This window comes from Argentina silus (assembly GCF_951799395.1).
Source record: "Argentina silus genome assembly, chromosome: 7".
Taxonomy (NCBI): domain Eukaryota; kingdom Metazoa; phylum Chordata; class Actinopteri; order Argentiniformes; family Argentinidae; genus Argentina; species Argentina silus.
The window spans coordinates 10,684,841-10,701,156 of record NC_139661.1 but is presented as its reverse complement, the minus strand read 5'-3'; the positions used below and the strand labels follow the sequence as shown (position 1 = coordinate 10,701,156).

Sequence of the window (16,316 nt, the reverse complement as noted above, 5' to 3'; positions counted from 1 at the left end):
CAAGTTCCGACCAAAAATATTCCTCTGCCATTTGAGGTGAGGTTGTAGGTCTGTTCGGGCCTCTTAAACAAGTAGGCCCTGCTTGTACTTAGAAGGTCAAACAGGGACACCTTGTGGACACATAGCCTCATATGTGGATTATGGAGTGTTCACTGTCCTGCAAGCTAAATGTTTTCCATTACATTGACGTTTATTTTCTTTTATAAAAATAAATGTAATGTTTAGTTTGTTCCAACCACATGCAGTTTGCTAATATCAAAGTCCTGACAGCAGATTTTGTGAATAGATCATTTGAGTACATACAATTCATTGTAACTGTAAGAAACTGTAATGTAACTGTAAACCTGCATTTCTAGTGTACTGTGGCATTTTTTGTTGTCTATTGTAAATTGTCAATAATTTTTGTCCTAAATTAACAAACAAACAAGATATGGATTGCAGCTGATTCCTAATTATATCTCTTTAGCCACCATTAATACAATGAATGTAACAAAGCCCAGTTCTGAACAATCTTATTATAAGAAATAACATACAAAATAGGACATGCCAACAATAGTTGGATATGTGTATGTAAAATAAACCATAGCTAGTACAATTACAGCCCTTTTGTACAATTGGTCAGCTGTAGAGTAAATTCTGAATAGAATCTATTTCTATAAGCTTCAGTTCAGTGTCCTCCTTGTCTCGCGATATTGCTGAACTGCTCTGGTTGCACATCACTGGAAGCTGCCAGTGGGTAAAGGAGATAGAGGGGGGTGAGATAGCTTGCTAGCAAAACCGACACCAAGAATTAGCCAACCTTCTACCGTGGAAACTGCTATTTGAATTGAGATATCCCACGGTTGTTACAGTATTTATATACACACAAGGTGACTGTGTGTAACAACAGCAATTGAACCCAAATTGTCTGTGCCAAGTGTGTAAAAGAGCCATATCTAGCCAATTAAACGAGCAATGGCGTTGAAAAGAATTCAAAAGGTGAGTGTTTGTTATTGTTTGCTTATTTCTTCCTGTCCGCTAGTAATCACTAGTCAGCTAGCTTGATTGTTGTGTATGATTTAGATTTCTAGTCCTCCACAATAGTATGTCACATTTCATGTAGCAGTCACTCCGTTATTTGTGCTCCCCTTGAAAACACTTGACATAGACAAAGACGGGCAACCAATGGTGGCCTTTTGGTGCTGACGCATTGCCTGCTAGCAAAACTGTTAGCGTGTCAGTCCGCTTGGGGTTGGTCTAATTGCTAGAATTTAATGTATTAAACACAAGGAAAGTTTCTGCGAATGAAATAGATATACATATTTCTGTTGGGAGCGTTGGGTCAGACAAAATTCATGAACATTACATTACAAACCTAATACACCATATTATTATAATGGAACGTTTTCGTTTCAGGGATTAGTCAGACCCGTCAGCTTGTAAGCTAGCTAGCTGGGTATGTATCCCCCCTCCGTTTATCGAGGTAACGGTAGCCCAATGGAACGGTCCCTAGTTAAATAGATCATGTTGCATGTTATTACGTGCTAGTGTGAACTAACTAGTTCCATCTTATACATTCTAACTATATACGATAGAAATCATCGTTGCTCCAACACGAATGACTGAATGTGATGTGGTGGACGCGCACGCGTTGTGACAGCTGTTTGCAGGTTGCCAAATGTTGAACCCCAATGTCAATGTTGCCATATATGGAATGCAAATGGGGCACTGGAGCAGGGAAGTGTATTTATAACAGAATAGACAGCGTTCCCATTATATATAGTGAGATAATTGAAATATATACAAGTTTCTGTTTGTGTGTGTGTACCATAGTACAAGTTGTACACCTAGGTGGCTCTGTAATTGTTTGTAAAAATGTTTTATGTTTCAGAGAAGTTGAGAATGTAACTTGACATTCTTCCATTCTAGTTTGTGTTCCACTTCATGACATCAATACCGCTTTCACTTAATTTGGGTTTTGAAATAAGAAAAAAGAAATTGTGAGCAGTTACTGAAATTATCAAAGTATAAATGGATTTTTGTGGGTTATGATTGGCACAACAAAATCACTTCATAAAAGCTAGGGCCTGTGTCAAAAAATAGCCTAATCATGTGAAATGTCAAAGTTGAGAAGAAGTTATTGTAGTTGTTGCAGTGACAGGACTCTAATCAACCTGGACAGCAATGAGCCATCAACCTCAGCTGCACTTCCTTTTCGATGCATTCTTTTCCTTAGTCACTCTCCACTAATGTATGTTTAAATTGGAAGCCATTATAAGATACAAGTGATAAAATAACAAGTGAAACAGTGGCCTAATGCTTTCACTTATTGTGTTGGACTAATGTTACACTCATGTTCACTTATTGACTGAGACTCTTGTTGAGTTATTTAGCCAATTGTTTTTTGTTTTTTTTTAATTTTCTTTAGGAACTGACAGATTTGCAGAGAGATCCACCTGCACAGTGCTCAGCAGGACCAGTTGGAGATGATTGTAAGTAACTAGGGGATCAATTCTTTATGCAGATAACTGAAGGTGTTTTTCAACATTGCATTGCACAATGCCTCTCTGACTTACTGGCTTTCAAAACATGTAGCCTTTTGAAAGCCGGTAGGACAGACAGCCACATAGTGATCCAGCCTTTCTGGGAGGTTTGATTTCATGTTGACTAGTTTTACTAGTTTGACTTTGATTTCTGATTTCTTGATTTTCATTCACAGAAAGAGACACAATCACAGAGTTTGTTAGAATATGTGTGTCCATATTCCAAGTGTGTTTTGTGCAGATTGTGTTTTTCAGTTTGATCTAGTAAAAAAAAAAATCAAGCATGTGTTGGGTATTAAAAAAAAAAAAAAAAGTTGTAACATTTGTCATTTCATTTTCAGTGTTCCATTGGCAGGCGACAATAATGGGTCCAGTAAGTGAATTTTACTCAATTTCAATAAGTGCAACAATAAGCATAAAGGATTGTTCTCCACTGACTAACCATATTTTTGCTGATATTATTTTAGAATGACAGCCCTTATCAAGGTGGGGTGTTCTTTTTGACGATTCACTTCCCCACAGATTACCCCTTCAAACCACCAAAGGTGAGTGAATAAACAGGCCTAGTTGACCTTAGGAAACAATTAATACTTCTAGCAGTAGATATTGGGTTGTTTAAAAGAAGTTTCAATTCCATTGCAGGTTGCATTCACAACAAAGATCTACCACCCCAATATCAACAGCAATGGAAGTATATGTTTGGACATATTGAGATCACAATGGTCACCTGCACTCACAGTATCAAAAGGTGAGTCCCTTTGAACTCTGGTCTGTAACATGGGGAAGGAACTTTAATGAAATGGAGAGAACCATTGTCAGCTTGGATTGCAATGTGACATTCTCTTGACAATATTTTTGGTCGTATTAGTAATTGAATCTGCCATTGAGTAACAGAAGAAACATAAGCTTTAGCTAATCTTTCTCCTGTTAATACGGTACATGTTGGGGATCAAATGTATATTTTATTTTTGTTGTCAAAATGCTGTCTGGATAAGAAATGTATTATTCCTGGACTTCAAAGGTGCAATCATCGCCATGTGTCATTTTATCTCAGATGAAGGAGAGGGTGGTCAACACCAACCGTTGTCATAGCAATGTAGATGAAAGCTGTGTAGGTGTATTGAAAGGTCTCTGTAAAGGAAATGAAAGGTTAAGACCAATAACAGCCCCCCTTGGCTTGGTTTTGCCTTACACTATGGTTAATTAATGTGTTATGGATATTGTCTTTTCATGTTTTTTTTGTTTTTTTTATCTTAAAGAACTTTCGAGGTCTCTGTTGGTGGCAGAGCAGATATAGGCATCTAATGTTATTTCTTTTCTTTTCAGTTTTGTTGTCGATCTGCTCTCTGCTTTGCGATCCAAACCCAGATGACCCCCTGGTCCCAGAGATTGCACACACTTACAAAGCTGACAGGGAAAAGTGAGTGTGCTATACAGTGATTGATTCCCCTCATTTTCATTCTCGCTTCCTGATTCCAAATTCCCATCTTCCAAAGTCGAAGATCACACTTTAATAAGCTCTTGATAGATATGCATGCTACTTGGATGAGTATGAGTCTCTTTTCATCCTGTGATTTGGTATACAGTCAAGTAATTGTGCATACCCTTCATTTTGCTTTACAGGTACAACAGACTAGCAAGAGAATGGACACAGAAATATGCAATGTGAGAATGCCTGTGAAATTAAAAACACTTAAAAGAAGCAAAGAAACATGTTTAATATCAACACAAGGCAAACGAACAAAAGGGGGAAAATAACCTCACACTCTGGTTGGAGAAGGAAGCGATAAAATAAGGGACAGTGCAACCTGGCTGCTATGTGCCGAGCTGCTGCCATGCGCCGTTCTTCATGACTTGTATGGATCTGCTGAGCAAGGCCTGAGGAACTCCTGAACGCACTCTGGAACCTCCTCACGGTCCAGACCACCACACCCAGACTTAAACTATTACTACTACTATTGTGATTATTATTATCAGTGTTACTATTCATACTATTATTATTATTATGATCACTGTTGTTATTATCATAACAATATCATTGTGTTATTCTACTGAATGCTGAATCATTGGGTTGAATTTGGAGGGGACTAGTCAGTTGCTCCCTCCTTTCAAAGGTACTGTATGTGTGCCTCCTGGATGTCTTGTATTACTGTATGTTCATGTATTCAGTGGCCTTGCTGTATTATTGTAATAATCTCCTCTCAGACGTTAGATGTGCAATTGAGGCGGAGTGCTCAGCACAAAATGGTGCATGGCTATATCAAGCAGCGTGACTCCGGCTCGCATCAATTCTGGAGATGTTTTTTCACAAACTGTCACACACCCAGACAATGTGAAAATATTAAGACGGTTGTTCTGTGTTTTCCCCCTGAGCCAATTAGTTTGATTACTTAATGCATTTGGAAATGTCCAAAATGCAGAGACAGATGGTCCTTGGAGAGCCTGAAGAGGTGCTATTAAGGTTAGCTGCCCTTGGTTCCACTGGTATACAGTGTGTGCTCTTGGGCAAGAGACAACAAACTAAGTTCTGGGACCTCCACCACTTTTCTCTCCTGTGTTGTCAATGCTCCCTGCCTCTTGTTTCAAGATCCATCCAGGGCTGGCTTCATACCACACAAAATCCTACTGAAAGGTGGCACTTTAACCCTGATAGAGCTCACCCCTATGAGCTTAACTACTTCTAGCCATACAGGTCAGCTGAGTGCCACCATCTGTAAACAGTAGCTCAGGTATTTATCCAACTCACACGCCTGTCAAAGGGCACTGCAGTGACTTATGTCGTGAGAAACATGACCAGACGTTCTGTGTTGCGCACTAAGATGCTGCTTTAAGCCAGAAATACTGAAGCTGTCTTTGGGGACATGATCTGAGATTGATCATCATTCTTTAGCTCTCCTTCTCAACGTCTTGCCATTTTCACAGATTGTTTTACTGTACAACACTATAATATGAATGTGAATGTTTTCGTACAGTTTTTGTTCAGGCTGTGTGTGGACAGATGCTGTACAGATGTTATTTCGGTCAGATTTGCCATTGGTTAAAACTGGAGTCATTTGTTTGTTTAAATGGAAGCTTGAAAAGAGTTGCTTAAAAACAAAATATCTTTTGCAGACCTATGAATTACCTTCTTTTTTTGCATCAAAGTGAATAACTTGAGTTAAATATCTATTTTTAGTTTATTGTGAAGTTTCATCTACTGTAGTTTCATTAGATGTCACAAATGTTTCCCATGCCTTTCCATTATAACATGAGCCTTGGCAGCTGCATTTGTTGTAGTAGATGTCTTGAGAATTTGTTCTTATCATTGGAATTTGTTCTCATTGTCCCCAGAGTCTGCAACAGTGCAAATAGGCAATATATTTGTAACCTAGTTTTCTGCAAGCTTGATTGTAGTTTTTTTGATGTCACTAAAAATGACCATTATTGTGATTAAATTGCCATTAGTATTATCAAATTTAAATTCAACGTGATCCAGCACAGGTGCTGGATTATTTAGATTACACCTGTCTTGCTCTATAGATTGAGTATTTTTGAACCAGAGAATAACTGTCTGATGTGACTATGGAAAGGGAATAAAAAAAGTATTGGGGAAAAAGGGATAAGCAAGACATTTGGCCATTGAACTTACTTTTAAAACATTGTCTTGATATTGCAGCAGTGAGTGTCCATCATAGATTTATTAAACATGTTTTCTCCAGCCATAAACTATGCTCTACCCTACACTACAGCAGACTGGTTTCACTTAAACGCCCCACCTGTAAGGTGTCATTTTGAGTAACATATAGAATAAATGGAAGAATTAAGGCTATGATTTTGGCATTAAAACAACGGAGGAAAAGTCAAACTTCACAAAACTGGATGTGCTACAAACCTATAGTATGCTATACTGACTTTATCCGCTCTGAATGCAGCCAGAATTGTTTTGCTGCCAGACCAGCACTGAAAATTACTGATGCAGTGTGTAATGCTACCGGACATAACTTAACTTTTGCTTGCTGCTTTTGCTCTGACTGTATCTTATTGTCTTGTCTCTTTGGTTATTTATTTATTTATTTATTATCTATTTGTCTTCCAGTTGTTAGTTTGAGTGCAATCAGCCTCAATGCTCATTTCATAATGATAATTTCATCCCTGTGTGATCCAAAGAGATGCTTGTTAGAATGACCTCATTGGTTCAGTGTGTTCTCAATGGAGGTAGGCAGCTTGCCATGCTTTGCACTCTGGAGAACCTTTTCACAGCCATTGCCAGATATCAGGGATTTCTTTACAATTCATTTGCCTGACAGTTGACAAAATCTTAGTCTTATCCATCACTTTACAGGTATATACTTCAAATCGCTATCAGGGCTTGTTTTCCCCAAAAAAGGGAAATTAACTTCATTTCATCATTAGAGACTTGCAATTAGAATTTGAATGGGACTACTAATTTGTGTTTAATGTACAGCCTTGCTAACTTCAAATGCAGGACCAGCCTTTTTAAATAAATACGTCTCAAAATGTGATATCTGTATGTGCTTAAGACTTCATATCACCTTCCTACCACCAACACAAAACGTATGACAGAAAAGAACCATTGAGTTGCTGATATAAATAAATAAAGCTCTTTTTGTTTGATCTGTTCCTGAAATTGATTTAATGTCCCCTAAAATGCTAAATCAAGTATATATTGAGACATGCCTGGGTTATATCAGAGAACCTATATACAATATTATTGGTCCTTCGTGATACTCAAGTCAAGTATAAAAAGGATAAAAGGATGAATATTGAAACAATATGCAACATTTTGTATACTTGAGTATCACAAAGGACCATATCACTTCGATCCTCTAGAGGGCGTCCTGAGGTGCGCTTAATCTATGTCGCCCGACGCGCCGTTTAGATTACATTCATTGGATGCATTGCATTCATCGAACTGCGCCTTCTCGGTGTGCTTGACGAACTAAATCAAATGCTCCAAGAGGAGGGACTCATGATGTGGCGAAGCTAGCTTCCGAGTGTGCATAGTTGAGATCTATTTCTATGGTTGAGACCTCACCTCATCAGAAGTCATTCTACCGCCTCTCCTCCGAGTAGGACAGGCGTTTCACGGCACTATTCTACGGAAAGATGGCAGTGAATCTGAGCAAAAACGGCCCCGCCTTGACAGCTGCCTATAAAGAGGTAGTAGATGAGAAATCCAATACTAACTGGTAAGTAGTTTAGGTAATTGCATCGTCATTAAATGTTGCGTCCGCTCTAGTAGTGTTTAGCCTGCCAAACATCAGCAATTTAGACGGCTAGGCTAGCGCGTAACTGTACAAGTCTATGGGTTGTTAGCTCGCTCGCCTGCCAGTGCAATGAACGCAGGCCAAGTAGCGAGCTACATTAAATCAGCATGAGTTTTCATGTTCTTAGTTGAGTAATAATGGGTTAGCTAGGTAGCCAATCTAGATAGTCATTTTCCTTAGCCAGCCAGCCAGCTAGCTACTAGCTAAGCTAGCTTGAGTTCAAATATCCGGTGTCTTCCTAGCTAGGTGTATCAGTGGAAAAGGCTATTACTCTCTCAATTCAGACATTACATGACATTACTCAGGCTTTAGCAAGCCCTCCGCTCATTCATCTCAAAGAATATTCACTATAGCAAGCTTGCTTTTTTATCTATGCACCGGATCTGTCATAAATAGGCCCACTGATATGTGTCCTTTTTAGTTGGCCTTTTTCTTATTAATTGTACTCATACATGTTGCATAGAGGAAAGTACTTGAAGCAACAAATGAATTCATATGCCTCTTGAGGTTCAAGTGAAACCTGTTGGTGGCAGTGTTCAAAGATGACCTGAATGAATTAACCTCTTTAGCTGTCAAGGGGATTATCCTTGCATAGCTCAGTCCTCAGGTAAATCTGTAACGATATGGCCTACCTTGCTACTTAATAAATTAATAAATTATATATATATATATATGTGTGTGTGTGTGTAAGAAATCATCAACACATCGGATGACATCTAGTTCAGCATTCAAATACAGTTTCACTGTCTACATCAAGGTTCTAGTCTTACTTACTACCACTTCCCGTTGATACAGTAATCGCTATCATGGGGACCAGACATTAAATAGGGAAGTTCTGAGAGAATGCTTCTTTCAAATGCCCTGAAGTGCTAAAACGAAGTAGTATGTGTTGTTTTAGTAAAGTTAGGCCTGTGTAGCCCATATGCTTCGCCGGTTTGCTTCAGTGTCATTCTGCAGCCATAGTACCATTATTTTTAAGTAGTGCTCAATTAGTACATTGATGTTGAATTGACAATGTTGACCATTGCTGATTAGACTGTACATCATTTAGGCAAAATTGGCAACCTTTGTGACTTGGCATTCTCCTCCATAGGGCCTTGTTTACCTATGAGGGAAACACTAATGATATCAGATTGGCAGAGAAGGGAGGTGAGTGTTTTATGCTATTGAAGGATATATAAGACTATTTGATAATGTGAAAAGACTGGTGACTGTGAAATCTAGGAGACTTTTGGATATTCACAAACACAAACCTGTCAACCTGAAAATACTGAATCATTTAAAGGATTGGTTTGCCAGTGTTTACTTAGCCCTCATGTAATGTGTACTGTATGTAGGGTTTCAGTTACACATTGTACAATGGTGTTTTAGATGGTGGACTGGATGAACTGGTTGAGGAGCTCAACAGCGGGAAAGTGATGTACGCTTTCTGTCGTGTTCTGGACCCAAACTCTGGCCTGTCCAAATATGTCCTCATTAACTGGGTGAGTGCTGCATTCTATGTTCCCTTCTTTTAAAGCGCACACTCCTGTATTTGTGACGTATTGAATGATTTTCATGATTATTTGTGTTTCAGACTGGAGAAGGGGTGAAAGACGCCAGGAAAGGACTATGTGCCCATCATGTCAGCTCCATGGCTAATTTTCTCCTGGTAATTTGGCATAGTAAAGTTATTGTTGCTGTGTCAGCTTCTTGTGTGTAGCTTATGAGGTAAAGCCATTACTGTGTGTCCAGGGTGCCCATGTCACAATAAACGCCCGTGCAGAGGACGATGTCGAGCCTGAGGCCATTATGCAAAAGGTAGCCAAGGCCTCCGGGGCCAACTACAGCTTCCACAAAGAGTCCAACCGCTTCCGAGACTCTGGTCCCCAGGGGCCTGTGGTATGTACCGACTGCAGCAGCATCTTATTTCTATTTTGTACCCTCAGTTTGTTTTCTATGGTTATCTTTATCTTGTAGACTACCAATTGTGTTTTTCAGTCTATTTTAAGTTTAAAAAGAGAAATCAATGTCATCCTGACTGGAACCACAACCTTTTAATTATGGCATTATGAAATTCAGCACACGATTAGCCTCAATGGGTATGTTTAATTTTATGTCCAAGCTTTTGTTTTGGAGGAATTGCGTAGAATAAAACTTCCTTATTCAGAATTATTTTAATCAGATGACATGTAGGCTATTTCCATTGGTGGTTTGCTTCAGTTATAGCTTTGCTGCAAGTGGACATGTTGCAGAGATGTGTTGCACACAGCTAGGGGTTCTCAGTGTGGGTTTATTAAATCTGTTTACAACACGTTTAATGTTGTGACAGTGCAGAGCTGGTTGTTAACAGTGACGCAACTGCAGTGAAAATCCAGTGGCTTAGTTAGGTCTCTTGATTGCTGGCCAGGGCTGGTGAAGAGAAGCCAGTCCAGGCTGTTTTAAAGCCTGTTAGCCCAACTCAGCACATTGAACCAACCTGCTGTGTCAGTACTGGATTGGAATGGGTGTTTGTGTCCAGGGATGAAACATGGTTGGAGCAGGTTTTTGCTCATTATCAAAAGGCAAGATGCTCCTGTAATGCTGTCAAAGTTGTTTGACATTACACAGGTGATAATAGGTGATCGATGTGATGCTTGTGACAGCTTAACATAAAGCTACAATACCAGAGAACCCTAAGCTAAGCCTTAAACATTAAAGTAATTAGTCACTGGTGTAATCAGTAGCCTTTTGTTTTGACAGGGCTCTGTATATCAGAAGACCAATGCCATGTCTGAAATCAAACGGACCAATAAAGACAATTTCTGGGCGCAGACAGAGGTAAGCCAATAAACCCAACACCTGTTGCACTCAATGAAGACTTACTGGCTCATACGATGATGGCTAGATTTGCTTGAGCACATCTCAGCTAGCTCTGTAATCAGCATGGTTAAGTTTCAAACTGCATCTTCAGGTCTGCAATATAATGTAAAGGGTACATATTATCCCAGCGATGTGTTCTCTTATGATACATTGCCCATAGCTGAAGCTGTTCTCTGGTCTGTGTGTGTCTCAGAAAGATGAGGAGAAGCGGCGTCAGGAGGAGCGGCGTAAGGCAGACGAGGAACGCCAGCACCTAGATCGAGAGACGAAGGACAGAGAGGCCAAGGAGGCAGGACTCAGAGAGAAGAGTGACAAGGAGAGGGCCTTTCAGATTGACCAGCAGAAGTGAGTCGCTCAGTGCTCTGCTGGAAGTGGTTGTCTTGCCGTTAAGCCTGTTTTGCAAATTAGTTCCCAGGTTTGCATTAAGTCTGCTTCACCTTTTTATGGACATTTGTTTAACAGGAAGTACCAGCAGCAGCAGGAAGCAGAGAGTAGAGATCATGAGAAACAACAATGGGTGAGTTGTCTTGTGGCTCACAGGGCTGTCTGAGGAGATTTAATTTAGGCCAGACCTCCTCGAACTGCTGAACTTCATGGAAGAACAGTCTACATGCACTCAATCAATGTATAATGATAAAGTACAAATTCAGTTTAACACTAGTCTAGGATGTAGTGTTGAATTCTGTGTGGTGCCATATTCATCAGGAAGAGCAGGAGAAGGAGCACCAGGCAGCCCAGAAGAAAGGACTCAAGCGTGGTGAATCTGTGGAGAAAGCCAATGTGAGTCCACATTACCAAAGGTGGCCTTTACCTCATGACACAGAACCCTCTATTTCCTAGCTCCCTTTTGTGGCCCAAGCAAACTTGTTCTTTGATTAGATCTTAGCTGTTCTCTACCTCTTTTAATCAAGGTCCTCTCTTTTGTCATTCCGATATTTTACACATTTTTGGCGGTTATGCGTGCTTTGCTTAACAACAGCTTGTATCCAGCATTTCATAGTACCTTTACAGCTGTATCCTCTGCTCACGATAAATAAACTTTGATTCGATTTTTGATATCAGCGGTGTTCATCTGTATCTGTCCAGAATGTTGAACCTTCAACTTTTCTGTGGCTATACATCACCCAGTGTGGATTCCTGACCCACCGTGTGTTTCAGGAGGCAGCCTCCCTCATCTCCCAGCGTTCGATGAACCCCAGAGAGATGTTCAAGCAGAGGGAGAGAGGCATGGCTCCCAGCAACGCAGACACAGATTGCCCTTCCCCTGCGCCTGCCAGTCCCCAGCCAGGTAACATCTGAATACAGTACTGAACTGTTTGCCTTCCAGATAAGCTTTTCCACCGTGAGTGTAACACAGCAGGGCTTTGTATGGCTCTGAGAGGCTCTATCAGCCTCTTTCTCAAGCATGGGTGTGACCACGCAGCGAGATTCACTGTCAGGTGATTGGCTTGGCCATGTTGAAACACGCTATAGGAGATTCTTGTCTTCTTACTCTGCCCTCTTCAGCTTTAACTCATCGTCAGCCTGTCTCACTGTCATATTTACTACCACGCCGCATCTGTTTTGTGTTGTCTGCTCTGCTGGGTAACTTCTCCAGCCAACCTCTCTGCTCTGTTTTCTCTTCTTCATTTTGTGTGTGTGTGTGTGTGTGTGTGTGTGTGTGTGTGTGTGTGTGTGTCAGGGCGTTTGCACAGCCCTTTTCTCTCTAAGCAACCATGCGAGCCGGAGCCGTCCAGCTCGCCCCTGCGCCAAGCCTCCCCTGTGCCAGCAGGCTCCGCCTCTCCTGTTCGCCCCACAGGTCTGAGCTCACACACACACACCACTGACACCAAGTGACCGTTCCCCAGCATACACACACACACAACACTGGTCTGTCACATGGGTGACTGGTTAAAGTTACCATACAATTTCTTTGTTTGTGTGCCGAACCTTATCAGACTGATAAAAGCTTTACCTGATACAATTTGGTCCTCTGTGGCTCAGTTGGTAGAGCATGGCGCTAACAACGCTTAGGTTGTGGGTTTGATTCCTGTTGGGACCATATATACTGAAATGTATGCACTCACTGCAATGTAAGTCGTTTTGGATAAAAGAGTCAGCTAAATGGCATGTATTATTATTATAATTTTTCTCTCTTTTCTCCATGTTACTTCAATGTAACATCATCCTCATGTCCATTATTATAAGCTCTCAAAACATCATCAAATTCACCCATTGTGCTTGTTGTTTTCTAAGAGAATTCACACTATGGCCTAAAAATGCTATTCAATCACTGTCTGTTGAAAGTTTTTCAGTGCATGCTACTGTGTGTGTACCTGTTCTGGTGTGTAATTGTACGTGTGTTGTGGTGATAAGAGCCTGATGTAGATGAGCAGTATGATGATCAGGAGGAAGCCCCCCAGGAACCGTGCCAAGGTGGGCCCTACTCCACACACACATCCAACTCACCAAGTCATGTTCATCTCTTTGTGCCATGATCATTGATTCTCTGTTCACATTTCTTACAGTCAAAAGTTGTGCCCTGGAGCCACCGCTGCTGCCACCTGTTGGTAGAGAGAGGCACTGTTGGAGAACAAGACTGACCTGTACCTTTTCCCTTTCAGAGGAAGCACCTGCAAAGAACTCCTATGAAGTGAATACCCATGCCCAGGAGCCAGCCCAAAACAACCTCGTTGAGGAGCTCCCCCAGGTGAATATTGACCATTGAACCTGACACAGACCCCCCCACCCCCCCATACGCTCTGTTGGCCTTGTAGCGTGTTCCCAAAGAAGTATTTGAATGTCTCCCTGATAGAGTTGAATTGGTCACTCCTGGAAACCCTTCTTGTTCTTCCCTCAGGTGGAAGAGCAGAACACGTGTGAGGTAGCTGCTGAAGAGACCACAGTCCGAGGCACATGTGCCAGGGCCCTGTACGACTACCAGGCTGGTAAGCATTGTGACAGCCCCTCTGAAAAGCTACATTAGACACTTAGTCCACTCAAGTTGTCTTCCCCCTCGATGAATAATCAGTTTTGTGGATAGAACTGTCAATTGGCAGTCACTGAGTGAATGGACAACTTATGGGGAATAATGCAGATATCTGAATTGCTATGGTGATTGCTGAGGTGTTGCTCTCTTCTTCCATAGCTGACGACACTGAGATCTCATTCGATCCTGATGACATAATCAATGGAATCGAGATGATTGACGAGGGCTGGTGGCGGGGCTACGCCCCAGACGGCCATTTTGGAATGTTCCCAGCCAATTATGTGGAGCTTGTCGAAGGTTAGGCCTTGTCCACTCACCAGATCAACATATCGGAGGCCCAGGCATCCCAAGAAAACGGATAACCCCAAAGCAGACTACAAGAAACTCAAGCGAGCCTATAGAACCGAATGGAGAAACTGATCCTCCATATTATGGACCAATGTATTGAACAGTAATCATGGGACCAGGGGGATGTTGAAAATATTTCCCTGTTGAAGAAAGTAAATCCATTATATTGTTGATGTTGTGAGCATTTAATGGCATAGTTTAGGGATTTGTTGAAACCCCCATATGCTGGCCAACCCCAAAAGGAATCTCTTACCTTTAAATGTGATTCAGTAAATTGTCAGCCTTTGTTGATGTTTAAATTTTAATATTCCATCGTGAACATTCATAGCACTTGTAGTTCACATTCCTTAAAAAGTGAATCCAGTTTTTGTTTCAGGTATACTACTATTGTTATTTGTAGCAATTGGTCCTTTTTCATTTCAGAAAAATAACTTTTCATAGCTCGCATACATTTATGGTACCAACTATGATCTTTTGCCTTTGACTTTTAAGAAGATTTTTTTTGTGTGGAATGACTGCTTTGCTTGAACTAAAATCCTGTGTGAATTTCAAACCATTGTTTGGTATTGCAGTTGAATTGAATAATTGAAAACCAACAGTTCTGTATTTGCTGTGCTCTGGGTGGCTGAACTCTAGGGGAATTGTCAGTTGAAAACAAACAGAATCAGCTTCTCATTGTTAAATCCATGATTTTATGTTACTGATGTTTAAAGAGCTCATCCACATAGCTTCTTTGCTCGACATCACCTAGAGAATTTCAATGACTGTGACTTTTCAGGGACCAGTTAGTATACAGACTGAAGTCATTCCTGTCATTTGTTGCCTAGTATTGTTGTAATCTGTGTTCTGGGTTCAGATCATCTCTGCTTCATCTGTCTTTCACTGGTCCAGCTTCGATCAAAGTGCAGGTCTGTGATTGGCTTAACTTAGCAGGATTAAGGGAGTCGTGACCAGATGCTGGAATCATGTGAGTGCCAAAGGGAGGGTAACAGAGTGGTCTGGTATCTCCTGGAAAGTGCTCTCTTATTTTAATCTGTCAGATTAAGAGTTAATGAGGAAACTCCATAACCATTATGCAAGGTCACTGCTTTGCATTTATAATGAAATCATTGTGAATAAAAAGTGTGTGGGACATTGTCACTTTAATTAAAAAAGGAATTTAAGAGTAAGTAAAAAGGGTCACAGTAATTTCAATGTGCATGTATCCATGTTGGGTTTTTTTTTTTTCAAGAGTTTATTGTAATGCTAAGACATTCTTCATAATAAACAACTTAAAGTAAATTGTGTGAGAGTCTTGCTGTATTTTTCCTAGATGGTGGCTGTGGCTGCAGTGAGTTGGTTTAAACATAGGAGGGCAATATGAGCTATATCTGTCTGATAACATGTGATGATGAGTTTGAACTCTGTTTGGGGACTTTCAAGGACCAGTAACTGTAGTCTCATATAAACCTCAGCAGTAATATATGCTCTACAAGCAGTTTCCCGGAATGAGAGCATAAACACAATGGTTGGGGATTTTTATTTTCGTTACCTGGTTTCAGTTTCATAAGAAAAGTCGTTTTTTTAAATGTTTTCCCCCATCCTTAAGATAAGATCTTTGTTCATTTTCCCTAAAGAAAAAAAGATTTGGCTTAGCAGCCTCTCACAGCATTAGATGTAGGCCTAGCAATTGTATAACTTTTTTAAAAGTGGCTTCACCGCTGCTGGTGTCAAAGAATTCATAAGTATTCATAAACAAGATCAACATTATGCATCTTTAATATCGTGGACTTAATCAAACCATTTGGCTTGACCCAAATACATGTCTACTAAGGGGGAAACATGATTTGCCTTTTAGTGGAATTGACAAGTTGAAAACTTTAATATAAAAAATTGGTTTCTATTGGTGATTCAAGAATAACTGAATTGGTCAATCTATAAGCAAATGATTATACTAATTTGAATCTCTTTGGAAAACTTGATTGAGAGAATGAAGAATCAGAAAAACACTACCAGCACTGATAATGCAACAATGTTATTGAAAGAAAAGTTAGACAGTGCAGTTTTGTTGCACAGAGAGATGTTTTTTTTACAAACAGCCTGATGTTCAAACCTTAGTTCTGAGTGTGATGTTGAAAAGTGTTTCAATGGTTGAATAAATGAGTGTCTCTAGAAAGGACATTCTATGTTTTGTTCCCAGGATAGTGACTCAAACCTAGAGACTGTTTTGATTGGAATCACAACATTTCCTCTTAACTCTTTCACATCTTCAGTTTGCTGACTTCATCACAACCCCCTCTGCTAGTGGAAGATTGAAATGAATAGCAGGGGATTTTCTTATGCTTTAACTTATCTTATTGCTCACTGCTTCTCAATGCTCAATGTTATTTT

At 40.3% G+C, this 16,316-nt stretch overlaps 2 protein-coding genes across 3 annotated transcripts; both read left to right on the top strand.

Moving 5' to 3' along the window:
- The first annotated feature begins 747 nt into the window (after window positions 1-747).
- ube2d4 (ubiquitin conjugating enzyme E2 D4) lies at window positions 748-7,063 on the top strand. The gene is made up of 7 exons (XM_083673125.1): window positions 748-978; window positions 2,408-2,471; window positions 2,864-2,895; window positions 2,990-3,067; window positions 3,165-3,270; window positions 3,849-3,942; window positions 4,146-7,063. Exons 1-7 carry the CDS (start codon window positions 955-957, stop codon window positions 4,189-4,191), a joined length of 444 nt encoding a protein of 147 aa, XP_083529251.1. The 5' UTR covers window positions 748-954; the 3' UTR covers window positions 4,192-7,063.
- Window positions 7,064-7,524: 461 nt separating this feature from the next.
- dbnlb (drebrin-like b) lies at window positions 7,525-15,227 on the top strand. 2 transcript variants are annotated; one of them, XM_083673527.1, is made up of 15 exons: window positions 7,525-7,711; window positions 8,883-8,938; window positions 9,161-9,273; window positions 9,366-9,440; window positions 9,524-9,670; window positions 10,511-10,588; window positions 10,824-10,975; window positions 11,093-11,147; window positions 11,336-11,410; window positions 11,789-11,918; window positions 12,312-12,428; window positions 12,986-13,045; window positions 13,234-13,319; window positions 13,470-13,557; window positions 13,758-15,227. In XM_083673527.1, the coding sequence occupies exons 1-15, from the start codon at window positions 7,629-7,631 to the stop codon at window positions 13,898-13,900; spliced, it is 1,458 nt and encodes a 485-aa protein (XP_083529653.1). In that variant the 5' UTR covers window positions 7,525-7,628; the 3' UTR covers window positions 13,901-15,227. The 2 variants fall into 2 exon arrangements, with proteins under 2 accessions (XP_083529653.1, XP_083529654.1); XM_083673528.1 differs by lacking the exon at window positions 12,312-12,428.
- Window positions 15,228-16,316: the final 1,089 nt, after the last annotated feature.

Coding starts and splice junctions, on each gene's coding strand:
- ube2d4 (XM_083673125.1), top strand. CDS start 955: ATGGCGTTGAAAAGAATTCAAAAG. Junction 979..2,407: donor CGTTGAAAAGAATTCAAAAG/GTGAGTGTTTGT, acceptor AATTTTCTTTAG/GAACTGACAGATTTGCAGAG. Junction 3,943..4,145: donor TACAAAGCTGACAGGGAAAA/GTGAGTGTGCTA, acceptor TTTGCTTTACAG/GTACAACAGACTAGCAAGAG.
- dbnlb (XM_083673527.1), top strand. CDS start 7,629: ATGGCAGTGAATCTGAGCAAAAACGGCCCCGCCTTGACAGCTGCCTAT. Junction 7,712..8,882: donor GAGAAATCCAATACTAACTG/GTAAGTAGTTTA, acceptor TCTCCTCCATAG/GGCCTTGTTTACCTATGAGG. Junction 9,274..9,365: donor AATATGTCCTCATTAACTGG/GTGAGTGCTGCA, acceptor TTTGTGTTTCAG/ACTGGAGAAGGGGTGAAAGA.